This window comes from Miniopterus schreibersii, assembly GCF_964146895.1.
Source record: "Miniopterus schreibersii genome assembly, chromosome: 11".
Taxonomy (NCBI): domain Eukaryota; kingdom Metazoa; phylum Chordata; class Mammalia; order Chiroptera; family Miniopteridae; genus Miniopterus; species Miniopterus schreibersii.
Window position 1 is genome coordinate 10023556 of NC_138111.1, and position 27154 is coordinate 10050709.

At 52.9% G+C, this 27154-nt stretch overlaps 1 protein-coding gene across 8 annotated transcripts in view; it reads left to right on the forward strand.

Annotated features, from left to right (window-relative positions):
• RGS3 (regulator of G protein signaling 3) overlaps positions 1 to 27154 on the forward strand; it is a 124668-nt gene that overhangs the window by 84938 nt on the left and 12576 nt on the right. For 6 of the 8 annotated variants that reach the window (XM_081152578.1, XM_081152583.1, XM_081152582.1 and 3 more), the window contains one exon: positions 24158 to 25081. In XM_081152578.1, the coding sequence (XP_081008704.1) occupies positions 24158 to 25081 (924 nt within the window). Of the gene's footprint in view, positions 1 to 7381; positions 7465 to 7511; positions 7684 to 24157; positions 25082 to 27154 lie in introns of those variants that run through there. The other 2 variants (XM_081152589.1, XM_081152580.1) reach the window with 2 other exon arrangements.

Below are 27154 nucleotides of genomic sequence, written 5' to 3' on the forward strand. Positions count from 1 at the left end.
CGGCCGGGCCCCAAACCTATTTTTTTAATCATCTTTCCGTTCTCACTTATAGACCAAATTTCCCCACATAAGCGGGTGGGTTTTTGAATGCTCTTGGCTCCCTCATTAATCTGTCTAATACTACATCAGGTTCATATTAATTACTATAGCTTCATAATATGTTTTAATAATAGTCAGCATCCCAAGGCCAATCCCCACTACTCTGCAAAATTTATTTCCTCTGAAGTTATGCACCCTAATTCTAGTGGTTTCATGCTTACTTTTTCACAAACACTTTTCAATATCAGGAATGACACCAGATCTAGAATAGCTTGTCCTCGCCTCCAACCACCCATAGTAAGCATGTGGGCTGGCCCGTACGTCCCTTTGCTTTTCTCCATGCCTCCTCAGTATTGCTGGAAGCATCTAGAATTTTAGTTTCTAATTGTTACTGTTTTAAACATTAGCTCTATTATGTTTTAAGAGTCATTTACTAAAATTGCATTTAACTTCTCAATTATGTTATCAGTAGTTAAGTGAATAAATGTTCCTGGCTTCATTGCTCGTCGGTCTCTAACGTACTTCCTCAGCTCACTCTTGACTTCTTGATTTTGATCCATTTGTGTCTGGAGAGCTTTCTCGAGTGATTTTTCCAGAAAGGGGTGGGTAGCAGACTTCCTCAGTCTTTGTAAGTTTGAAAATGTTTGCCCTTTTCCTGAGGAAGGGATCCAGGACTATTAGTCTAACAGTCGGGCTCCCTGGAAACCCGGGGGCAGCGCCCTGCATCCCCGTTGTAACTCACGCAGTACTTACTCAATGTGCTCAGATTTCTCTACGGAGATGAGCAGGACTTCGCTTTCTCACCTTTGGAATTTAGAAACTTTGCTAGATTATTTCTAGTTTGCTCTCTTTTGGTAATTTTTCCTGGTACTGACCTCAGCTCTTTCACTCTGAAGACTCAAGTCTTCCCTTAGTTTAGGGAAATTTTCTATTAATTTCTGGAATTGTTTATTTTCTATGTGTTCATTTCCCTCTTTCTCGATTTTCTACTACAAATAATAACAATATTGATAGTAATAATGGCATCTAATATTTATCGAATGTGCCTTTTCCTTCTGCCACAATATGTAATCTTCCCAACACTATTATTATTTTATAGATGAAGAAACAAAGGAATAGAGAGGTTGAGTAGACTGTGCAGGGTTTCATACCTAGGAGGTGTAGGCCGTGATCCAAACCCAGGCATCTGACTCCAGAGCCCATGTTCTTAGCTGCTACACTGTACTCCCTGCTTATCAAATCCAACCCTCAGGCTCGACCCAGACCCTGGCCCCAGGACCCTTCAGTAAAATTTGGAGTGTTCGCAGGGGGAGAAAACATGGGGATGCTATAATGATGGAAGCAAAACGGCTTGATACCAAAGAGGAGATGGGATCATCAGAGGTTTCCCAGTGCATTTAGAGTTGGGGATCTTCCCCTTCCTCCCTCTCCCTCTGCTCTGCCACCCTCTTCAGGCTTCATCTCTGTCCCTGGGACTACTGCATGCCTCCTTGTGGATCTCCCTGTAACTTCTTCTGTCCCTTGAGTCACCTCTCTAAACAGCAGCCAAGGTGACTCTTCCTAAAGAGCAAACCTGGTCACCTTCTCACTGTGAAATGTTTGTTAATTGACTGCCTGAGTGAACAAATAATTTCAGAGTGCCTGTATGTCAGACACTGGGCTAAGTACTGGTGATGCAGTGTGTATTAGTCAGAACTCTTCCAGTTGCAAGTGACAAGGGCCCAACTCAAATTAGTTTCAGCTAGGAAATGGAACTGATGGGATTATGGAGGGTAGCCTTCAGGCATAGCTGAGTTCAGGACCTTGAGCAGTATCACCGACAATCGACCTCACCCCCTCCATCTCTTGATTCTACCTGCATATGTGTTGGCTCACACCCTTAGTGGTGGCAGTAATACTGCCAGAAGTACCAGGATTATGACCTCTGATTTGGTGGCCTGGGCATAGGCCCAGCAGTCCAAGCAGGGGGTAGACTCGGGGGAGTGTGTGGATGAACCGCATCAAGCAGCCAAGGCCACAAGGCTGGCCTCCACATATCTGAGTCAGTTGCTCTGTGCTGAACACTTCCCAGGAACTCGAGTAGTCAGGACACAACCTGTCCCTGGAGCTGGCAAAAGTTCAGTGGGTCGAGGATTGTTCCCAAAAGCCTGAAACCTCAGGCCCACATATGGCTGCGTGGGCTGGAGCCAGGAAGGGGGATGGTCACAGCTGCTGGCCATCCTGTATCACTGCAGCCGCCCAAGGTCAGTGACTGCGATATGCGCCCAAGCTGGAGGCAGAATCCAGCCAGTGACAGCTCTCAGGGCGAGATCTCCAGGGAGGATATTTGGTCTCCTGGCTTTTACTGCATATGGGCTTCTTCTTGCTGTGGCTGGGAGATACAGTTCCCATGAGCAGTTGGGAATTGTCCCCGTTGCCTAAAGTTGCCAAGGAAGAGGCAGATGGCAAGGGGAGAGACATTTCGGGAACGTGAATTGGGGGCAGAGCATACAGGTTAATAACATAGACGTCGTTGGAGCTGCACTGCCTGTTTCCCATTACTTTCTGAACCCCCATTTCCCCATCTATAAGATGGGATTGATGATAGCAGCCCGTTGCTCAATGACTGTCATGATTATCAGCTGTTAGTACATGCCAGGCACCAGTCCGGTCCTTATCTCTTAGACCTTCCAAGGATAGCACATTTAACTTTGCTCTTTGCATTGACCTTCTCAAGGTGAATTCTGTCCTTTTACAGATGACAACAACAATGATGCTCTTCTTTATGGAGCACTTACCATGTGCCAGGCCCTCCACATACACCTTCAGTTAGTCCCTACAGGACCCAGTGAGATGGATGGTAATAGCCCCATTGTATAGATGAGGAAACTGAGACTCAGGCCATTGAAGTGACTTGCCCAACATAACTCACACTCAGATTTTTTGGATTCTGAAGCCTGTGCTCTTTCTAAATACCCCTGCCTGAAACTCGTCAGTGAGAAAGCCTGGAGGGGCCTGGGACTAACCGCTGAAGGGCAGGAGTGGGACTGGGGCCACCAGACATGCCTGTGTGGCCTCATTTTAGAGATTTCACTCTGAGGCCAGGAAGGGGGAAGGGACTTACCCTGGCTCTGCAGGCTACAGGCCAGATTCCTTGTGAGTCTGAACCTGAGGATGCCTGCTCTGTTCCACCCGACCACCCCACCCCACCACTTGCAGCATATGCCCCAAGATCAAGGCGAAGGCCACCAGGAAGAGCCAGGTGCATGACCTCAGCCAGCAGTGGGAGATTGTCCCCTACCCTGGTGTTAGGGTCATAGAGGCCAGACTGGACAGGATAGTCCCTGCTTGTAGGATCAGTGCCAGGGTCAGCCATGCCCCCCTTCAAGTCAGACCCTGGGAACAGGCTGCTTCCCTGAACACAGGCTCCAGCACATAGTAGGATCAGTGGTTATGGAAATAACAACTGTTTCTGGGCCTACTCTTTGGTGGGGAGGGCCTTTCTGCATGGAATCCATAGACCCCCCAAACCAGGGCTGCAAGATCCAATGAGTGAAAGCCCAGAGCTCTCTGAGTGGGTTAGCAGATTCAAAGCATGGGCGCAGTAGGCATATACATAATTCCACAGTTTCCCAGGGCAGCCCAGCGTCGTCATCTTCTGGAGCAGGTTGGGCAGGGGAAGGGTTCTGCAGAAGGGGAGCAGTATCCCAGCTGAGGCTTGCATTACCCTAGACACCCAACCACAGGCCTGGCCCTTTCATTGTCCAGGGGTAATGAAAGCCCAGCCGCTGCTGGTGGGGGCAGGGCTTGGTCTTAGTCTGTCATAGGCTCTGGAATTCCTGGGACCATACCTCTCCCTTGCTTGTGCCCAGTTTCTGTCATAGCGGCATCACCCTCCTCCCCACCCTGGAACAAAATCTTAGTGGACTTTGGATCAGAAGCCAGGTTGAGGAAGCTTGTTAAAGCCTCTGGCAGGCACCCTCCTTTCTCTGAGGAGAGCATTACCGAGGCTCGGCCTCCCCAAGGTAGAGTGTACAGTGGCAGGTGGGTGGGTTTCCGTCTGGCAGGGCTCATGATGCGATCTTGGGACCGCAGGCCTGGATGTATCAGGTTTAATGCAGTGGATGCAGGAGGGGAAGATGGTGGAAACTTGGCGGTGGTGTGGGCTGCAGGAGAGCGTCCTGTCCAGGGGACCTGGGCTAGATCCAGCTGTTGCCACATTTCCCTAGGGCATCTCTAGAGCTTTGAGCTTTGCCTGGGGGTGCTGCCCCCCCAAATAGGAGGTTACACACACTGCTCCCTGGTCCGAGCCCTGGAAGCTGCTGCCAGCTTGCCTGAACAGTGGGAAGTGTGCCTGGGTGACTGGGCCGTCCAGCCAGTCGGCTTCTCAGTGTTGCTGGGGGGACTCCTCGGTTGCATGGGCTGCCCTATGCAGTAGTGCAAGGCACAGTGGAAAGTGGGCTAGGCTTGATCCGTAGCTATGCACTTGCTAGTGTGTGACCTTGAGCAGGTTTCCTAATCTCTCTATGCTCTGTTTACCCATCTATAAAATGGTGTCATTAGATATCATATCTGATAGTGTTATAAAGATTTAATGAGTCAGTAACCAGGAAGTGCTTTGAACACTGCCGACACATAGTAACTGTCAAATAAGTGTTTGGTAAATAAAATATGTGGATCAATAAATGGGGCCCAGGCCCTGAGTACCCACGAGCCAATCTCTGTGGCAGATGAGCCACTTAGATGTTGCTGCTCCCTGGATCCCAATCCCTCCTATACTGAACAGCACCATCATTTATGTAGGTCTGAGAAGCACTGGGATGTGCTGGAAGGAGCACTGGACTGGGAGTTTGCAACCCCTAGTCCCAGCCCTGCCACTCAGTTGCTCTGTTTCCTTGGTAAAGTCATTTTCCCTCTCTGGGCCTCAGTTTCACTGGCTGTAAATGGGGAATGGGAGTGAAAGATCTCCAAGGACCCTCCAGCTTAGATAGCCTGGCTGTAATTGACTCCCCCATCCTGCTCCAGGCTGTGCCCTGGGAGGGCCCACCTGTCCCTCTGATCTGTGTCTGAAACTATGGGCAGGCAGAGGACAGTGACTGCCTGGGCTCCCCCAGATACTAGATGTTTTCCCAGCTGGCCTGGCAGATGCCTGGGCCCGAGGCACTGACTGTCATGCCCTTCCCTGATTATCCTTGTGGTCCAGGACATTGATGAATGCCTTCTGGATCTGTTCTGGCCCCAGTGCCCTGGGTTGGCAGAGCTGCTCTGCCCGCCGTGGCACAATGTTTATTTATGGACTCATTAGTCTGACTGTGTTGCTGATGTCTGTCAGCCTCATGAGTGCAGGACCCAGCCCTTAGGGCCTGGCACAGAGCCTGGCACATAGTTGGTGCTCCGGAACTATTTGTTGATTGAAAGAAGGTGAAGACTGAAGCTCAGGGGCTCCTCTCATGTCAAGGGACCCTATATTCAGGCTGTGCACCCTAAGAAATTTTATCCCAAGCACCACAGGTTTCATCCTGGGAACCAGTCAGCCCCACTGGGCATCGGTCAACCCTGTTGGAATTGACCATCTCCTGGGACTCACCTTCCCAGTTTCCCAGGAGCCTGTAGGATGACAGTCTTCCAGTCTGGAAGCTTCCTGCAAGGACTGCCCTGGCTCTGCCCCCAGGGACAAGGCCCAGCACTGGCTGGAGTTTGTAAGTGCCTACCTGTTGAGGACCGTGCCAGGTGGACCCTGATAAAGGATGTTCTCTTATAACAGCATGCATGCACATGCTTGTATGTGTGAGAAAGAGAGGAACAGAGAGTCAGACAGACAGGGCCAGGAGACAGGCAGGGATAGACACTCAGAGGCATCGGGGCCAATATAGGGAGAGTAAGGGCCAAGGGACAGCGCTTCAGTCCAGGGCGGCCAAGGTGGGGTGAGGCGGGGTGAAAAAGGAGAGTGGGGCCCTTCCTGCACCATTTTTCCTGTGCCACTCTGGTAGTGCTCATGTTCAGGTTGGAGCTGGCTCTGGGATGGGCACCCCAAATCTGGGCCCCAGGCACAGCCCAGGGTGTGTTTGTTGACATCAGGCAACCGATTGCAGTAGCCATAGCGGCAGCACCAAACAGCTTTGTGCTGGCAAAGCCGCTTCCCGCAGTGTTGGGCCCCACAGTGGCTGGGTGTGGGCACCTAGAGTCCGACCCACTGATGTTCAGTCCTGGCTCCACACCCAACTAGCTGTGTGACTGTGGGCAATTTCCTCTACCATTCTGTGCCCCGGGTTCTTCATAGGGTAGTGATAGTCCCCGCCTGACAAGGTGCTGGTGGTGATTAATTAAATAAATTAATGAAGGCCGAGCTCTCCGAATAGTGCCTGGTAGGGGATCATTGAATCCCCTGTTAATCCCACAGGTGGGCGGGTCAAGGGTTGTCAGCCTCAATTTACAGATGAGGAAACCAAAGGGCAGGGGTGGGCAGGGACTTGCTCAGTGATACCCAGGCAGCCAGTGCTGCTGCTGGAACTAGAATCGGGGATGCTTGCTTCCCAATCTCCTGTTCTCTCCTCTGCCCCCCATGGTCCCTCTGTTGGGATGTCCCCTTCACTTGTGGCCCTCACTCTTGGGCTATTGTAATGTACCATCAGATTGAGGGGAGGAAGCCCTGAGCTCTTTGTCCATCTCTGATTCCCCAGAGTTTGGTACATAAAAGTGCTAAATAAAAACATGTGTCCTGCTGCACTGGATGGTGCTGCTGGGAGGTGACTGAAACAGCCACTTTCCCACTCCCCCCAGCCCCAGGCGGTGGCATTCGCAGAGCCATCCTGTGTTGGCTGCAGGACCTGGGTTGAATTGCAGCTACCCATTGGGATGAGAGCAGCATGGGGGTGGGGGTGTGACAGGGAAGCCTCAGTGATTGGCTCCATCCTTCCTGAGCGGCGGCCGGTGGCTTTGCACTGCCTCCGCAGGGGGAGCCCTCAGGATGTGTGTGGGGTGCAGCCAGCTTGGGATCCTAGCACCAGGGGGTGCCGCTGTGAGGGATGGATGCCTCTCCCTTCCGAGTGACACTTCGGGGGGCCAGCCTGGGCCCTGGGGACGGGTGGTAGGGGAGCGAGGGTCCGCAAGTGTGAGCGGTAACCCAGCAGCTAGCTGAGCCCCTCGCAGGCGGGAGCGCGGGCTGTGGCGGGCTCCTGTTTGAGACATCTGGACTCCCTGGGTGAAAGTGGCTTGGGAAATCAGAGTTTTCTGTCTGATGGAAGAAAGAAACCCAGCCTCTCTCCGGAGTGGTGGCAGCTGGCTGGACAGGGTGTGTGTTTGGGAAGGGCTCCGGAGGGGAGGGGAGGGGAGGGGGGGGGGCCGAGTGATGCAAGGGCTTTGGAAACGCTACCTAGATGTGGGAGGTGGAACCTGGTCATTTGGTTCTGCTTTTCCCAGCAGGTATCGCTCCCCTGGGGAACTTGGGTAAGTCCATAAATAGCTCTGCTGACACAAAGGAGCTCTGTCTGGGAAGGCAGCTGCTTGACACGGCCGGCTGGCCGCCAGGAGCTGCCACTGACACGCTGCCCGCCCGCCTGTGGGAGGATCCGGGCGGAGACCCGGGCAGAGACCCGGGCGGGCGGGCGGGCGGGCTGGCAGCCGCGGCAGCCCCAAGTCGCCTGGGTCCCTGCTGGAGTGTGCTGGGTAGGTGCCTCGGTGTCAGGGTGTGTGCGTGGTGGGCGGGGGGATCCTGCCCAAGCCACCCTGTGCCCCTGTTTCTATTGTTTCTTCCCCAGGGCAGCCATTGATGGGCATGGTGCAGCCACCCCGTGTGTGTTCTGATCTGAGATAGCTGTGTGTGTGTGTGTGTGTGTGTGTGTGAGGGGTGGGGACCCTGCAGGGTAGGGGCGTGCTTCTGCCGGGTGCTGTTCTCCACTTCCTGGCTGGGCACTCGGCTTTTCTTTCTGGGAGAAAGGAATGTTCGGTAACCAGAAGTCGGGACGCTGCCTGGGGAGGGAGTGCTCAGCTAGTGGTGCTGGTGATTATGTCAGGGATGCTGACCGCACACCAGGCACCAGGGCCGCCTGCTTTGCCTAGTTCCGTGTCGGGGACCGGGGTGGTCTCGGGGGCTGGCCCCTGGGGTTGCCTCTGAGCCCTGAGGCTTCTTCTGAAATGACCCTGGAAGCGCACAGGGATGCGCTGCCTCCTGAGCCCCTTGGGAAGGTCCTGCACCTGCTCCCTTGGCTCCAGCTGATGAGACCTGTAAGGAAGGGGGCAGTGGTTAGGGACCCGCTCGCCCCACAGAGCTGGCCACTGTGAGTGGGCAGAGGCCAATTCTTGCTTTAACTTGGAGGCCCCACATCTCTACTCTTGTCCTGAGGTTTTCAGGAAGAGCCCTTGTGCCCTGGGACCTCAGAGCTGAAGAAGAGCCTGAGTCTAGAGAGTGTAGGGGCCATGTCCAAGTTCACACAGCAGGTCTATGGCCGGGACCAAGATGGACTTCTGCCTCCTGGAACAGTGAGGACAGGGTATGTGGGTACCATCACCCCAGCCTGAGCTGTGTACTTCAGCTGTGAATTTGGCACTGGTGACTTGAGATGCCTTGCTCAGCACAGCGCCACCGGGCTGCTCACCAAAAACTTTCCACGTTCTGCTGCCCTAAGGCCTATGGCTGGGAGTTGTTCCCTTCTCGAGATGGCTGGAATGGATATATCTCCTAGAAGGAAGGAGCCGCAGTGCCTGCCCCACCAATGCCCGCGGGATCCCAGCCAAGGCACTGCCGACATAGTCAAAGTTTCCACCAGGGCCCCTGGAGTCCTCCTTGCCCAGCCAAGGGGCACCTCCCCTCTTCCCCAGCCCTAGCACGTGGCATGGCTTAGCCCAGGGCGGGCCCTTCAGGGAGCCAAGTTCTACAGCAGGGCTTGCTCCTGGCCCAGCCAGGCATCTGAAGCAGCAGGGGGACGATGGAGATAGAGGCAGCTGAGGCAAGTGGCCCCCTGTTGGGATATCTCCAGGGCTTTGACCCAGAAATCATTGATGAGGCCTCTATCATTGGCCTTATTGGTATCAATGAGACCACCCCACCCCAGCTTTCTTGCCTTTGCACATGCTGTTCCTGTTCCTGGAAAGTCCATCTCTTCTTTTCCCCCAGGTCTTAATCCACCCAAACTTTCACAATGAGAGCAAATACTGTGGCTGGAATCTCTGCTCATTGGTGGTGGCACCGTGGTGGTTGCTTCATGTCCTATTTGTGTGGGTTATGGGCCTTATTTGTCCCTTGGGCCCAAGGGCCTAGCCTGCGGCCCAGGGCACGAGAGGAAAGGGATCCTCCCCTAGGATGGGTTTTCCTTGAGGACAAGCACTGATGTCCAGGTCAGCTTTCTGCCCATCTCCTAGCTCTGCCTGGCAGAGAGTGGTACCACCAACTTGAGGGCCTGGCAAGGAGTCCCTTTGGAGGGGCCCTAGTTTCTGCATGTCAGGGTTGCTCCCATAGGGTCACGGAATTGGAAGTGTGTAGATTTGACAGGAGGTGAGGCCACAGGGAGAGCCCACTCAGGTCATACTGGGCTAGGATGGTGTCCACACCGTGGCCTGGGCTTGAGGGTGGAAGGGGCAGCCCTGGCTTGTTTGAATGCAATGCTTATGGTCCTTTGCACAGACTGTAGTGGCTTGGAGCTCAGCGTGGGCCCCCTTCAGATGGTGCCAACCAGGGGGCTAGATCTGGGTGGCTCTTCAGCCAGTGGTCTGCCTGGTTTCCCTACAAGAGGCACAGCTGAGGAAGGGAGTGCTCATTCCCAGCTGGGTTCCTGGGGCTCCTTAGAGCTTTTTTTGTTGTTGTTAACCCTCACCCGAGGATCTTTTTTCCATTGATTTTTACAGAGAGTAGAAGGGAGGGAGGGGAGGGAGAGAGAGTGAAAGAGAAACATCGATGTGAGAGAGACACATCAATTGGTTGCCTCCCACACATGCCCCAATGGGGACCGGGACCGAACCTGCAACCCATGTATGTTCCCTTGACTGGGAATCGAATCTGATACCCTTTGGTTCTTGGGCCGATGCTCTAACCACTGAGCACACCAACCAGGGCCTTAGAGCTTTTTTCCTTTTGCTCTCCAAGGCCCTGAAGATGGCTGAGTCCATTTGCCTTTTGGACAGATAGGGGAATGAAGGAGGAGAGGAAGGACTTTCCTGAGGTTACATGTGACTCAGCAGCACAGTGGGGACAAGACCCAGGTCTCCAGCTCCCCAGCCCGGGTCTCTCTCCATCACACCAACTGGACCACACTGAGCACCTGATTTCCATCTTGGTGCTCCCTTTTTTTGGACTCCCCATTTATGCTTTTTTTTCTAGGACCTCTAGGCTTCCTGGCTGGAGCCCGGCTCTCCTCTAGAAAAGCAGTGTGTGCAGTAGAGAAGGCCCTTGGTTTGCCAGTAGGCTGGACACTGAGGCACATTTTAGTCCCTGCTCAGTGGCGGATCTCAGGCAAATATGCCTTTTCCCCTTCTGGCTCATTTTCGCCTTCGGAGCAACCAGGGACTGGACCAGGTATTGCCAGGCACCTTCCAGCCATCCGATTCTTTGATTCTCTGCAGACCCTCTTCTCCTCCTGGGTCAAGGCCAGGGTCTGGCTCGGCAGGGAAGCAGCCCCCAACCTGTTATCAGGCACTTCTGGCCAGAAGCCTTCTCATGCAAGCTGGAGCCCAGGCCGAGGCTAGGAGGTTTGTTGTTGTTTGTGGAGCCAGGCTGTTTCCAAGATGTCATTGCTCAGGGAAAGCCATCATTCCTCCCAGGGATAAACAAGGCTGCTTATGGCTCAGCCCGCTCAGCCTGCTCAGCCCACAGAGGCTGGAGCCACTCACCACAGGCCAGCCAGGCTCAGCCCCAGGGAGCCGCCACCTTCCCTGCACAACCCACTGCACCCAGGCCTCTGGATGGGATGGGGTGAGGCAGGATTGGGGAGAGGGCTGCCAGGGCCATGAGCCACTTGTGAGATCAAAGCTTTCAGGCACAGAAGAGAGGAGAAAGGGTCCCAGGATACCTTCTTCCTCTGGCAAAGGGCCTAGGTCATCAGTCCAGATGGCCCAGGGCTTCTCCCCTCTCCCTCCTGCCACAGGCCAGCCTGCTTGCACCTGGCACTGAGGCTCAGGCTACTGGCAGAGAATTGTCAGCAGCTCCCAACTTAGACAGGCGGGGGGGCACAATAAGTTATTTAGAACTGGGCACACTTTCCCTCATGCAGCCAGGACCCTCTGTGGTGTCCTCTTTACCTTTTGATTGGATTAGCCTGGGATAAAGGGCAACTCAGACACTTGGGACCGGGTTGCAGAGTGCGGGAGACCTGGGGAGAGGCAGAAAAGAGCTGGGCAGAGCCTCTGGGTGCCAAATGGCTGGCTGAAATCTTGAGCAAAGTCTGGAGGCTGCCGGGGGAAGGCTATGGGACGAAAGGTGGCGTGGTCGTGCCAGTCCTCAAGTCAGGGTTTCGAACTGATATCCATCCAGGATGTGGAAACCTTCACTGCTCAGACCTCGGTTAATGAAGTTCCCCACTGATCCAAAGAGCTGCTCTGTACTTGTCCTGTCCACGCACCTCCCTCTTTCCCTCACTTCCTTCCTTCCGCACGTGGTTAATGTCTACTGAGTGCCACGCATTGCCAGGTATTGGAGGTATAGACATACAAGGCCCCATCTTTAGTCTGGTGCCAGGACAGGCATGTAATGGATGGTAACAACCCAGCTTGGATGGGGAGGCTTGGGGAGGGGGCTGTGGGGATCCTGGGAAAGCTTGCAACCCAGCCTGGGAGCCTCAGCGAAGCTTGCTGCAGGGGGTGAGGCTGAATCTGTTACACAGACGCCTGCCCATCAAAGGAGCAGTCTCTGTCCTGGTCTGCGCACCCCTCTGAGGTGTAGATGTGATTGCTGCCCAGCCATAAAAATCGCCTGTCTCCAGCCACGTGCATCTTCTTATCCTGGGGGAGGCTGAGTGACGTGTGCTTGTAGTGTGTGGGCTCTGGACCTGAGGGCATGCTCCCCAACTTTACAGTTGCGTGCCCCTGGGCCAGACTCTGGCCTCTCTGTGCCTCCTTTCTCTCAGGCAGTGGCCCAGCCTCACTGGGTTAGGTGAGATGAGGTGTGTACCAGAAATGCTTCATGTGCGTTGACATGGGGTCATGCCAGCAGCCGGAGTGCGCTGACACCTTACCTCATGGTGGCTGTTACTGAATGAGATGATGTGGGCGGAGTGAGGCTCTTGGCACAGGGCCTGGCACAGAGTGGGCATTCGGGAGGTGGTCCAGCAGCTTTTTGCAGGGGAGAGTCAGTTGGACTGTGCTGTCAGAGGTGGGTACAAGGGGCTTATGGAGGAAGCCCAGCCCAGGGAGCAGGGGAGACACTGGGAGGAAGGCTTTTGTTTGTTTGTTTTTAAATAGACTTTGAAATTGAAGTGGAACTTACAGAAAGTTTAGAAGTATATAGCCAATTAATTTTTGCAAAGTGAACACACCCTCCAGAACAAGAAATAGAACATTCTAGGATCCTGGGAACCCCCCTCTGCCCCCTTTCAGTCACTACCGCCTCCAAGGTAACCCCTTTGCTGACTTCCCCAGTTGACTAGTGTCTCCTGCTTTCTAACTTTGTACACATGGAGCCACTGAGTGTGTCTTTTATGCTGACTTCTTCTAATCAGCATTCTGATGGGGAGACTTGCCCGTGCTATTATGTGAAGTTTGATTTCACTTGTTCTCGTTGCTGTGTGGTATTTTGTTGAGCGGGTGCCACACTTCACCCTTTCTACTATTGGTGCATATTTGGGCTGTTGCCAGTTGGAGGTTATAATGAACAGTGCTGCTATGAGGACTCTTGCGCAGGTCTATTGAAGCACTATGTATACTCACTTCTCTGTTGGGTAAATACCTACGGTTTGCGACTGTGAGTCAGAGTTGTATATAATTAGCTTTAGTAGATACCATCATATAATTTTCCATAGTGTGACACCGGTGCACCTTCCTGGAGCCTCGGATGAGTGCATGTTGCTCCATGTCCTCACTGACATTATTGACATTATTGCGATTAGATATGCTGATATCTAACTGGTTTTTGTTTGCATTTCCTTGATGACCTTTCCATATGTTGATTGGCCATTTGAAGGAGCTCTTTGTGAAGTGTCTGTTCAAGCATTCCTCCCAGTTTTCTGTTGGATTATCTGCTTTTATTCTTGTGGGAGCTTAAAAATATTCTAGTACAGAATGGGCATTCTAGGTAGTGTTTATTGTTGGATATACACACTGCAGCTATCTCCTCCCCCTCTGGCTTGTATTCTCACTCTTTTAAGGGTATCTTTTGAAAACGTTCTTAGTTTAATGCAGTCCAACTTCTCAGTCTTTCTCTTTATGGAGAATGTTTTTTGAGTTCTGTTTCTTGACCTGTTACAAGGTTATGGATATATTCTCTTACTTTATTTTCTAGAAGTTTAATTGTCTTATGTTTTATATTTAGATCTAAAATCCACTTGGACTAGATTCTTATGCACAGTGTGATATAGAGGCCGAGACTCCTTTTCTCTGAGTGGGTATCCAATTTATTTAAAAGACCTTTCTCACTGTAGGGCAATATCACCTTCATTAGAAATCAACGGCCAATACATGTGTGGGTGAGCTGAGTTTTAAGGATGAGTAAGAGTTTGCCAAGTAAACAGGGGAAAGCAGGGTAATTTTCTAGGTAGGAACTACAGTGAGCACAGGTTTAGAGGTGCCTGAGAGTAGGGTGTGGTGGGGAAATACAAATACAATTGACCCCTATACAATGTGGGAGTTAGGGAGCGCCGACCTTCTGCACAGTTGAAAATCCATGTATAATTTTTGACTCCCCCAGAACTTTACTAATAGCCTACTGTTGACCGTAAACCTTACTGATAACATAAATAGTCAATAACATGTTTTGTATTTATGTATCTTATATACTATATTCTTACAGTAAAGTAAACAAGAGAAAAGAAAATATTATTGAGAAAATACATGCACAATATTTTATTGACATATTTCAGAGGGAAGGGGGGCAGGAAGAGATTAACCAATGAATTTTTTTATATGCACATATCCATAGCCTATGGATGGACAATAGTGCAGGGTGGAGGGAGTGGGGGGTGGGGGAAGGCCTGGGGAGGGGGTAGGAGGGGGTGGAGGAGATCAATGGGGGAAAAAAGGGGACATCTGTAATACTTTCAACATTAAGGATAAATTTTTAAAAATTACATATAAGTGGACCTGTGCAGTTCAAAACTGTGTTGTTCAAGGTCAATTGTAGTTCAGACCGGCTGAAGGGGAGAGAGGGGAAATGCTATAGCAGAGGGGCCAGCTGGCCGGGGCAGAACAAGCAGGGTATGGAGCTGGGACTATCCCAGAGGGATGGAGGGGTTGTAAGCAGGAGGGGAGTATAGACTGGTGCATGTGAGGGACCTGAGAGGAAGTCCTGTGATGGGAGGATGGCAGGAGAATGAGTTTGGAGCCGCTATAAACCCAGCCACAGCCAGCCTGGGTGTCACCCCTCCGCAGAGACAGAAGGCATCTGCTTCAGGGGGCAGTGGCCGAGGCTGCAGCGTGCCTTGGAGGGTGACCTTTGGCCACAGGGTTGCAGCTGAGTCCATGGCCAGATGTCCACCCCAGTTATGTGGCTTGTCTCCCAACCGTGCTGTGCTGTAGGTCCTCGCTGCTTGTATCACCATTTTACAGGTAAAGAAAATGAGCCTTGAAGAGGTTAAGCAGCCTGGCCAAGGGCACCGAGCTGGGAGGTGGCAGAGTCAGGATTTGAATCTGGATTTGTCTGTCTCCAGACCCCACTGCTTCACTGGCAATAGACTTCTCACCATCACCCGGGCTCTGAAAGTGCTCCCTGTTCTCTGAGCTGTTGTTTGGAGTTAAGCCGTAGATTTGGACTTGGTCCCTGGTGCTCCTGGTGATGGAGAGTCAGGCAGTGGAGAGGAAGGGTGTGGTGGGCTGGGCATGCTGTGCACCAGGCCCTGCCTCCCACCCCCTGGCAGCCCTGTGAGGGAGGCGGCACATGACTCAGCCACTCAGTGGGATTCAACCCTAGGCCTGCCTGACTCCAGATCCTGGTCTCCTGGCCACAGGGCCATTTGTGCCCTTCCCTGGGGTCCTCCTAGCTTGGCAGAGCTGTTTTGTTTGACACCCAGTGTAGACATCAGAGAAGCCACATGCTGCTGGCTCTGCCTGTGAAGTGGTCCCTGGAAGGCAGAGAGCTTGGGAGGGTTGCCATGTGTACGGAATTCTGTACCACCCCTTCCCCCACCGGGTGAGTCAGACGTCGGCCCATTAGTCTCCACAGATTATAGGTAAGAGCCGGGCCCCTGTATCTGGTATTGCTCACCATGCCTAGCACAGTGCCTGGCCCAGGTGGGTGCTTGGTAAAAGTCTTTTGGAGGAAGGGAGGGAGGGCAGTGAAGGGAGCAGGAGAGGAGATCATGGGGTAGTAGAAAAAGCCGGGCCTTAGAGCCAGGCAGGCCATGGCTTCAGTTCTGACTCCTCTACTTGCTTTTTGATCTTGCACAAGTTACTTAACCTCTCTGAGTCCCAGGTTCCTTATGGAGCTCATGGGGCTGCTGGAAGTGAGAGTATGTAAAGCAACTGTCACTGCCTGGTGTCCAGTGGACACTCCATTAATGGTCTCTCTCCCCTCCCCATCTTTGTCACCGTTCTCTGTTTCCACCATCTCTAGCTCCACCTTCCCTATCTCCACAGCCCCAAGTCTGCACTGCTTTCAGGGAAAAGTCTAAATTCCTTAACGTGGCCCTGCTTCCCTTCCGCTCCATAGATCCACCTGCCTGTCTTCGAATGTTCCATGCTGTCTCCTTTCCCGTCCCTTTCTGCTTTCATAGCCCCCTGCGGTGGTAGTGGGTGGGTGGGAGATTGCCTTGGCCCCTTACCTGGTTCTCTCCCCCATAGTCCTGATGCCTTCGGGGAGGAGAACGGGCCTTGCCATTGTTTAGGTCCGTTTTCCCACACAGGCCCTTGCTCATGGCTGGGGATCGGTAGGTATTTGCTGAGTAACTCGGGGAGTGAGGGTGGAGGTGGGGGTGAGTAAGCCACAGACTCAATCCTGATGAGCCAAAGCAGGGCCTGCCTCAGGGCCATGAGAGAGGGCAGGCCAGGCATTAGCAGGAGAGCAGAGAGCCCTCTAGCCAGGCCATCCCAGGGCAGCATTTAGCTGGGCTCCAAGGGATGGGCAGGAACTGGGCTTGAGAAGATAGATAATAGGGAAACTTTCAGGCAGAGAAGGAGGGTGCCAGGAGGGAAGGGGAGTGGTGATGGAGCCCACAGGTGAACTGGTTCCTGAGCAGAGAGCCCAGGGGTGGGTGGGGCAGGAGAGGCCCAAGGGACCTGGTGTTCTTCTGACTGAAGGAGGCATCAGTCACCACAGGGACAGGAAGAGGCTGGGGAAACCCCTACTCTCATTGCTCCTGCCTCTCAGATGAGAAGAGAGCTACAGGTATGGAAGGGATGGGTCTCTGGGGCTATTGGGGGGCAGGGCGGGGGCGGGGACTGTGAGTCTAGCCTCCCCCGGACAATTGAAACAGTGGTGTCTGAGTCCCCAGAGGAGAAGAGGCTTGGTGAGGTGGTGACAGGGCTTAGTACTGGAAACTCAGACCTTCGAAACTGCCACCTCCTGCCCAGTGAGAGGCTGGACATGTGTGTGGTGGGGGGGCATCCCAGCAGGCTCCAAAGGCCAGGCCTGGAGGTATGTCCTTCTGCTTAACCTGGTGGCAGTGCTAAGAGTAGGAAAAGCTTCTTAGTGGGGGTTCCTCTCTTCTCATGCCTCAGGGTGGCTTTGTCTTGAGAGTTTCTGAACTGAGTGACCTACTTCTCCTCAGTCTCAGTATTGTTTTCCTTAGAATGGGTACGCTCCCCGCCTTCCCGAGCCCCCGAGAGACCCGTAAGTTACTGTGGGATCCTTTAGGAAGAGAGAATTTTCAGTCTGCAGTTCATGTCCTCCTTCCTCTCGCTCTTCCTTCAGCTGGGCCTCTGTTTCTAGGGAACATGAATGGGTAGCTGAGTCCAGCAGGCTTGCCAGCTCCCCATGCTGGCACGGGTGCTCTGAGGGCATGCCTCTTCTCACCAGCTTCTCGTCACGGAGGGAGCAGTGTGTGCTAGAACTGGCCCCAAACTAGATTCTGGTCTGGATTCTGTCCTCTGTGGTGTTAACTTGGGCATGTCACTGTCCTTCTCTGGGCCTTACTTGCCTCATTTCTTAACTGAGGCTGCTTCACAGAATTACCTGGGGAGTCAGAAAAAACCGAGATGCCCAGGCCCTACTCTTACGGAATCCAGTAGGTCTGCAATTGGGCTCAGACAGATATTTTTAAATGCTCCACAGGTGACTCTACAATATTCCTCTGTTGATAACCAATAGTCTGGATCCGTGCTTTTCAAACTTTAATATGCAAATTGATCACCTGGGATCTCAGTAAAATGCCGGATTCTGATCCAGGAGGTGTGGATTATGGTCTAAGATTCTGCTGCTGCTGCTGCTGCTGGTTCACAGGCCACACTTTGAGTAGGAAGAGTCTGGGTGGCCCCATGAAGTTCATTGGATTTCCCACTCATTCATTCATTCATTCATTCATTCATTCATTCATCAAACACTTAAGATGGGGAGTGGTGAGGCTAGAGGGAGAGCAGAGTCTCTCAGGGCCACAGAGTCTGGACTTTATCTGGAGAGCATTGGTGAGCCACGCCAAGTGTCAAGCAGAGGAGTGACAGGGTCAGGTTTGCACTTAGAAGTCTCCCCTGGCACGGCTCAGAGAATGACAGAGGGGTCTGGACTGCCACTGGGAGGTCACATCAATCCCGATGGAAGATGACAGTGGGCTGGAGGGAGGGGGTGGTAGTGGAGAGGGAGGGGGTGGAAAGATGATTCTTTTTTAAAAATTAATAATCTATATTTTTTAGAGGAGCTTTAGGAATTGAGAGGAAAGTACAGAGAGTTCCTGTACACTCCTTGTCCCCACACATGCATCACCTCCCACAATGGAATCACTCTTAAGATTTTATGAGGGACAATCAGGAGGATTTGGTGATTGGCCAAGGGGGTAATAGTGAAGGAAAAGGAAGGGAGACTGATACCCAGGTCCCTGGTTTGGGCAGCTGGTGTTGGCATCATTGATACAGAGACTGGGAGAGGAGGGATGGACTCAGTGGAAGACCATACATTCCGTTTGGGATATGTTGAGTTGGGTGCACTGCTGGGAGGTCTCCATCTCCATGCCTGGACTCCAGCCCCACAGGCGCCCTCTCCGTTCCACCAGGGTGCTAGCCTTTCTGGCTCGGGGCCTTTGCATCTGCTGCTTCCTCCCGAGGGAACCCCTCCCAGCCCAGTGAGCAGATTTCAAGCTCAGTGTCAGTCCACAGAGTGGCCTTTCCCACCACCCCTCTCTTCTCTCAGAGCACCTTATAGGTTTCCTGCACGTAATGGACCACAGTTTGTATTCATTGTTATGTTTCTGTGGGCAATGACTTGGTTAATGTCAGTCCTTCCTCTTTGGCCTATAAGCTCTACCAGGACAGGGGTCATGTCTTTCTCATTCCCTTTTGTGTCCACAGAGCCTAGAACAGTGGGGGCAGCACTGTCCCACAAGTGCTTAGTGAACACTTACTGATGGGACTGGACTTAGGAGGCAGGTCTGGGCTGGCAGTGGGCTGGGCATTGTCCGTGGCTAGATGGTGCAGATGGTAATTGTAGCCTGGGGAGTGGATGGGTGCCTGAGAGAGCAAGAGGGACTGAGATGAAAGGGAGCCTGGGATGGTTCCAGTGAACAGGCTGTGACAGAGTGGAGAAGGGGTCATCGGATCTGTTGGAAGAAACCCAAGGAGAACATTATCAAAGCTGGACTGTACTGTGTGGTTGTGATTGCTGTTTCTGGAGTAAATCATGTACCAGCATGGTGATGAGCTCCAGGTGGACATCAGCTCAGTCCCTCCTTCCACAACACTGCAAAGAGCTATTTAATCCCGTGTTATGACTAAGGAAACTGAGGACCAGAAAGGTTACACCTGAGGCCACCCAGCCAGTATGAAGTCGGGATCAGTATCCAGAGCTGGCGGCCCAAGGCAGGTGATGGCTCCAGCCTTTGGGTGTCAAGAAGCCAGCCTGGAGGAGCTGGACTGAGGCTGGGTTGGGAGCTAATTGTCAGCCGAGCAACTGAGGTTCCTGGAGGCCAGCGTTGAGCCAGGGACCCAGAAGCCAGGCCCAGAGCATGCCAAACTGGAAGGAGCAGCCCATCTCAAAGGTCAAGCCTGGAGGTCAAACGCTGGCCAGAATTCGAATAGCCACTCCCTTTCTCCAAGGACTTAGAGGTCACAGAGCACTTTGCCATCCTTTCTCAGACTCCATCCCCTTAGCTCTCTGGGACAGGGGGCAAGAGGCACCCTCATCTCATTTTATGGTAGAAAACCTAAAGTGGTCGTCGGGAACGCAGCTAGCAAATAATGGAGTGAGGATTCCAGCCCAGGCCTCCTGGCTTTATGTCCAGCGCTCTTACTGTCAAATCCTAGCCATGTAAGGGCCACCCTGCGATGGAGGCAAACCCTAGTTCACGCCTTCCCATGCCACGCCCTCCTACCTCATTCAGGAAGTGGTTTTTGAGGGTGCATGTGGAGCTCGAAATGTGGAGTGGATGTGATGAGTCATCTCAGAGTGAGAGCTGCAGGTTGACTCTGGGGTCAGCAGACCTGGCTCCGCATTTAGTAGCTGTGTGACATTGAGCCAGTCAGTTCCAGCAGCCCACTGCCAGCCCCAGCTGCAACAGCAGGTGGGGATCGGGGTCTAGAGAGAGCTGCTATGAGCAAGAGCTCTGGTGTCACACCTACCACCCCGCCTCAGCCTGTTCCGAGCCCTGGATTGGATTGGGGAGAGGATTTGATTAGATCCTAAGCAGCAGCTCCATTTAGAGCGCCTGGTTCATTTCCTGTGTGCTTCTAGCAGGCGAGACATGGACAGAATTAACTCTGGTCCAGGCAAGCCAAAGAAGTGATGGATGGGACTGAGAGGCAGAAGGGGGACAGGAACACTGAGGACTCTGGACTCAAGGCCCTGGGCCAGCAGGCTGGTCTCTCTGGCTGGGTTCCTGTCACCCCAATCAGTTGCAACAGACACCTAACTGGGTGTCCCCTTCTGCCTGTACTTCCTCCATCAGATCACTCACCACGCTCGATAAGACCAATTGTCCAGCCTCTTGTTTTTTCTGCTGAACTGACTGCCAGGCTTGGGTCCGACTTGTCCTCTGCTTTCCCCCAGGGCCTCACTCAGTGCCTGGAGAATGAATGAATGCATGTGTGCCCCAGTCCTGTCCCCCTTCCCCCGACCCTGTCCTGCTCATCCTGCCCAGAACGCTTTTCATGTGGCACGGCTCTGCATATGGCATTTCTTTGCTTACAGGACAGTCCCACCCCTGGCATCTTCCCTTATCTTTATCTCTTCCCTTTTCCTAATTCTCTCACTTGCCACCCCTCCCCCCAGATTTCTGAGGTTTCCTGTATTTGCTCCAGAGGCTCCACCCCAGCTCTCCCAAGAACACAGCCTGACCAAACCTGCCTGGGGGGCCCATCAGGAGCACAGGACAGAACCAATGAATTCTGGTCCTTGTTTGCTAGTACCTGCCTGCGGGGGATGGGCCCAGATTTGATAGTGCTCAACCTGCTTCCCCTCCTTCTAGACCCTGGGGGTCCCAAACACTTGTGTGTAACAGTCTAAGGAAGCAGGGAGAGACCCTCTGCCAGGAGACATGACTGAATCACTCTCTTGATTTCTTTGGTAATCTTCTTGGCCTCTGGGATCTCAGTTTCCCCATCCCTAAAATAAAACTAGACTGATGATAGCCACCATTTCATCAAATGCTCCTGCTGGGCCAGGCCTGTGAGTCCAGTGTGATATCTCAGCTCTGTGTCTCCGAGAGGTTGGAAGGCTTGGGCAGAGTTGCACAGCTGGGAAGTGGCGCTACAGGGATCAAAACCAAAGTCTGACTCTCACGTCTGAGCACCAAACAGCTGGGCATTCTGAGAGCCCTTCAGTCCTTGGTGGTTTCTCAGCTGACTGGACAGGGGACCTCTGGAGACAGTGGCACTTCTCCTCCTGGCTTTGTTTGGTTTGGCCTCGGTTTAGGGCAAGATTGGCAGAGGCAGGCTGACTTGCATTTCTGGTTTTGGGTCTGTTGCTGCACTTTCCCGAGGGGTGGGCAGGCTCAGGCAGGAGGTAGTCACAGCTGGGACAGGCCCGGCCCCACTCCCACTCCCACTCCCACCCCCACCCCTCAGGAAAGGGGAAATGCGGCCTGCTTCCCTCTCCGAGCCACTAGTGCCAGGCTCCAGGGCACCAATTGCTGCTTCCTTCCATGGTCCTCCCAGGTGGGGGTGAGCTGAGCAAAAGTGGATTGTCTAGGAGCGGGCTTTGGGCAGTTTGTTTTTCCTCATGGAGAAAGCTCCCTGGGGGTGGGGCAATGGGCGGGGATCTGGGCTGCTCTGGGGACTGAGATCTTGGGAAAATGGAGCTAGAAGCCTGAGGCTCTAACCCCAGCCTGGCCCTGATTGGTGCCTTTGGGCAAGTCCCTAGGCCACTGTCCAGGCTGGGCTGTCAGTCTTCCTGTCATTTCGGCCACAGGTCTGTCTGCCTGGGAGCAGCCTGATCAGGCAAAGTACAGCCCTTAGTTTCCAGATGAGATTTCTGGATTGGGAGAACTGTTACCAACTTTGATTGGGGGTCTATGACAGAATTTGCTTCTAGGAGTCCCTGGGAAAGATGTGCTGCTGTTTGAGGTCTCCAGATCTCTTTTTAAAGTCACTGTGACGACCACCACCACAATCCCATTGAGTGCTTTATACTTTCTATAGTATGTTCTCTTGGTTGTTACTTGGGTGTGTCAGATGTCCCACTGAATATGTGGGTACCTTGAGGCTCAGAGGATTTAGTGACTGACTCTATGTGGCCCCACAGTGTGAGTCCAGGTTGGTTCCTGCCCCTCTTGGGCCTCAGCTTCCCTCTCTGTGCAGTGGGGATTCAGGATTGCTGATGTTGCAGGGTCTGAGGCCATGAGGTCTGACGGCCCCGGGTAGTGTCATCTCCCAGATTCTGGCAGGATTTCCAGGGCAGGGAGTCCATGGCAGTGTGTGGGCACCTGTCTTTGTCTATGCCTGTGAACCAGACCCTCCAGATCACCTAGAGTCATCTGAGGCCTCCCCTCCCTTTTCCAAGCACCACCTCCCCAGGGATGGGACGCTTTCACTTTCATGCTCCCAGGCGGTGGTTCTCACCCACACTTAGTTTGCACATCCCTTCTGCTGCTCCCAGTGTGACCCCTGACACGTGTGCTGTACCCTGCAGCTGCCCTGAGCCATGGCTGGCCACTTACTCCCAGGACTCCTGAGAGCTAATAAAATTTCTCAGCTGCCGGTGCAGCCTTTCAGTCTCTGGGTGGCTGTGCAGTGGAGGGTAAGTCCTTGCTTCTTCGCTCGGCTTTCTCATCTGTGAAATGGACATTAAGGGTCTTGACAGCAAGAGCTCCTAACCTGTGTTCTAGGGGCGTGTTCCCTTGAAATTCTTGGTGTGCGCACGTATATACACATCACACATTCTCATGTATCTGCACAGTTTCTGCGTAGGTATGGTGTCTTTCTTTCTCATTAGTCCTAGTTGGTTACAGCTTCACGATCGAAACTAGGCTCTAAATACTTCTAGCAACAGCCTTCCAAGTCCTTGACTCTGATGAGCGCAGGCCTGAGACCCGCTTCCCCTGTGACCTCGGCACTGTGGACACTCCTGATCTCTGAGCCTGACTTCGTGTGAGACAGCTGCTTTTCAAACTTCATCAAGGGCACTGTTTTCCCCTCTGCAAATGAAATCCACAGGAACCCAGCAAAAACTTCCAGGGTTCTCAGGGTTGTGTGCAAGGTGGAAAATGATTTCTTTCCTGTGTGTGGAACTCCTGAGGTTCCTCCAGGCATAGTTTAAAAGTCCCTGGGTGGTCCCTCAGTGAGGTTCCATGTGTCGGAGACATCTGTTTAGTCCAGATGTCAGCAGTATTTTGAAGTTCTCATTTCATTCCATTTAGTATCAAAAAGATACTTTAAAAAAGACACTTAAACATTGAGAGCAAGTTCTTTTTTTTTTTTTAATTGTTGGCAGTATTACAGATGTCCCCCTCCACACCCCCCCCAGGCCTCGTGAATTACTTTATTGTCGGTGTCCATGGGCTATGCATATATGCATATAGTATGTTCTTTGGTTAATCTCTTTCAGCCCCCGCCCCCCTCCCCCACCTCAGATCTGTCTGTTCCATGTTTCCATGCCTCTGTTCCTATTTTGTTCGTCAGTTTATTTTGTTCATTAGACTCCACATATAAATGAGATCATGTGATACTTGTCTTTCTCTGCCTGGCTTATTTCACTTAGGATAATGCTCTCCAGGTCCATCCATATTGTTGAAAAGGGTCTTTTTTACAGCTGCATAGTATTCCATGGTGTAAATGTGCCACAGCTCTTTTATCTCCTCTGACTGGCACTTGGGCTGTTTCCAGATCTTGGCTATTGTAAATAACGCTCCTATGAACATAGGAGCATATATTCTTCCTGATTAGTGTTTCAGGATTCTTAGGATATATTCCTGGAAGTGGGATCGCTGGGTCAAATGGCAGTTCCATTTTTAATTTTTCGAGGAAACTCCATACTGTTTTCCACAGTGGCTGTACCAGTCTGCTTTTCATTTTGTGGAAAGCAAGTTCTCATTTGAATGACTCACTACGCTTTTTAAAAAATGTTGGTTCAGGTAGAAGGTACCCTTTGGCTGGGTCCAAGATTCTCCCACCAGTGATGGATCTGGCTTGGGGCTTGGTTTGGTTGTTGTCCATGAACACAGAGAGAGCCTGGCCTCAATGACCATGTTTTTGATGGGGCAGAAGTTTCAAGAAGTTTCAAGAAGTTATAAGGCCGGGACCCCTTATACAGCTAAGTCAAAGGGGCTTTCAGGTTTCCATCCGGTGCTTCAGCTTTCAGACTGTGGGGTGCAGAGTGCAGGGTGTGGGGCTCAGGCCTCTGCCTGATTGTGTTTCAGTCTCTATGTGCACAGAACCTGGCATCTCATAGCCTCCCCTTCTGACCCTTTGTCTTCTCTTTGTTTCCCAGATGTTTGAGCCAGAGGCGGATGAGAAAAGGGAGATGCCCTTGGAGGAAGGGAAGGGGCCAGGTGCCGAGGACCCCCCACCCAGCAAGGACCCCTCTCCTGGCCAAGAGCCTCCTCCAGGACAAGACCTTCCACCCCATCAGGACTCCGCTTCTGGCCAGGAACCATCTCCAGGCCAAGAATCCCTGTCCAGCAAAGAGTCACCTTCCTGCAAGGAACCTTCACCAAACAAGGACTCCCCACCATGCCAGGAACCCCCTGCAGCCCCAGCGCCCCCTCCCTGCCAGGACCTTCCTGCTGAGCAAGAGCCCCCTCCCAGCCAAGAGCCTCCGCTCAGCAAAGACCTCCCAGCCACCCAGGACCCTCCAGCTCAAGACCTTCCTCCATGTGAAGACCTGCCCCCAGCCCAGGCCCCCCTACCAGCTGAGGCCCTTCCGGAGGAGACCACGAGCGCTGCAGACCCCCCGGCAGCCACCGGGGGCCCGCCTGTGGCCGCCAGGCCAGCCTTTGTGATTCCCGAGGTCCGGCTGGACATTGCAGGGGCAGAGGGGGGCAGCTCGGGGGATGAAGATGGGGAGGAGGGGGAGGAGGCGGAGGAAGACGACGATGAGGACACGAGTGACGACAACTACGGGGAGCGCAGCGAGGCCAAGCGCAGCAGCATGATCGAGACGGGCCCCGGCGCCGAGGGCGGCCTGTCGCTGCGCGTGCAGAACTCGCTGCGGCGCCGGACGCACAGCGAGGGCAGCCTGCTGCAGGAGGCGCGCGGGCCCTGCTTCTCCTCCGACACCACCCTGAACTGCTCCGACGGGGAGGGCGCCGCGTCTTCCTGGGCCATGCCTTCGCCCCGCACCCTCAAGAAGGAGCTCGGCCGCAACGGCGGCTCCATGCACCACCTTTCCCTCTTTTTCACGGGACACAGGAAGGTAAGGAGGTGGAGGGAGGAAGAGGAGTGGGTCCAGGAAAGGGTGGGGTGGGGTGGGGTAGGGTGGGGTAGGGTGGGGTGGGGTCCAGGAGCTGCAGGGAAGGAGCAGGCACTTTGTCCCACCCCTACCAGGACCTTCCTGCTAAGCCTTCCAGTGAGTTTTTCCAATGAGCCTTATACCCATTTGACAGAGAACAAAACTGAGACCCGGAGAGACCAGAGGCAGAACCTGGACTGAAACCCATGACTTTATGACTCCGGACATTGTGTTCTTACGGCTCCATTGTACTGGGGGTCCCCACAGAAAGGAGAGCAGATGTGGCCTAGCCCAGGACATGGTGTATGTGGATCTTAAAGATCCAAGATAGCAGCTAGAGAAACAGTTACAGTTTAGACTTGGTCCAGGCCCAGCCAGATTAGAAATCCATCAGCCAACAACAATGACAACACACATTTGCTCTATGCTGGCATTATTCTAAGCAATTTACATCAACTCATTAATTCCACAATAGCCTGGTGAAGTAGGCACTATTACTGTTCCCCACAGATGAGGAAACTGAGGCACTGAGGTTATCTCACTTGCCCAGGTTTTTAAATATCAGAACCAGAATTAGCATCTGGCTTCAGGGCTGGAGCTCTTAACCATCATGCTATTTGCCTCCTGCAAATATTTATAAGTAGAGGAATAAGTGTTTATTGATTTCTTGCTGTGTGCCAGCCTCTGTTCTTTGTGCCACAGCTGGGCCCCAGAAATGTGTGAGGCTGGTCTCAACCTGGGAGGGATGAGCTGTCTGTGTGGGCCGGGAAGGTGGCCTAGCTGTGACATGATTGCGCCGTGTCCTTGAAGCCCATTAGCCAGCTTGAGTCTGGGTTCTATCTCTTACTGTGTGGCCTTAGGTGAGTCACTGAGCTCCTCTGGGCCTTAGTGTCCTTATCTGAAGAGCAGAGATTAATGGTACTCAATATCCCAGGGTGGTTGAGAATGATCCAGAAGAGCCTGGGGCCTAATGACATTAGTGCAGGCGCTAAGCAAATGCTGTTGAGGTGCCAACAGCCAGTGCAGTGCAAGGTGTTGTTGTGACAACTGTTGTGAGGCTGCGTGAGTGGGGCTGGTCAGTGTCCCCAGAGGGCAGCAGACCCTCAGGGACCTGTGAGTTCAGGGAGGAGAGATCCCAGGGCCTAGGCCCATCAGGGAAGGCTTCTAGAGAAGTCTTCCAGCTCTCCCTTGTCTCAGCTCCCCTCAGCTTAGCCTTGGAATAAGCAGACAGGCTGAGGCAGGCATTCTGGGAAAGAGGACATGACCTGGACAGAAATGTGCACAGTTTGACTAGAGCAAGTATTCCTGAATTGTAGGGATGGCAGCCACATGGCACCTCCTCTGCTGTGCCTGCCTCCAAACCCATTGCAGATGTGACTAAGTTTCCAGCATGCGTCCCCATAGAGCTGGGACATGCCTCGGAAACCTTAACTTCGAAGCCACTAGCAAGAAAGCCAACTTAGCACTTGGGAGGACACCTGTGGAAAGGTGGTCGGGCTGGCAGAGCAGGCTGGAGCCCTCAAGAACAGGACCTTAAACTTTGGGTCCAGGAATTGGAACTAAATCCTGGAGGAGTTGGGACTGGATCTCAGTTTCCTCATCTGCAAACACGTGTGGTTCTCAAACTTTGATGTGCTTCGAAATCACCAGGAGGCGGTTATTAATATCTAGGGTTCTAAGTCCCCAACCCCAGACTTCTAGAATCAGAATTTCCATGTGAGATGCTCAGACCCTGCATTATAAACAAGCCCCCCAGGGACTTTGTTCCTCATAGTTTGAGTATCATTGTCTTAGGCCATTTCTCGATCTACCTCCTACAAGAGAGAGTCCAGACCTCTGTCCTACTGAGGTGGCCTCAGCTGACTCGGAGGCCTGGGCACTCTTCTCTGGGGGGTGGCTGAGGTCCACCGCCTGCCTTGGGCCTCCTAATCCTGCTCCCCCCATCAGACCCTTCCAAGCTCTCTCCCCTCCCCCCTTGCTCCAATACAAATACTCATAATACAGATAAATTCACACACATTCATGCATACACTTCTA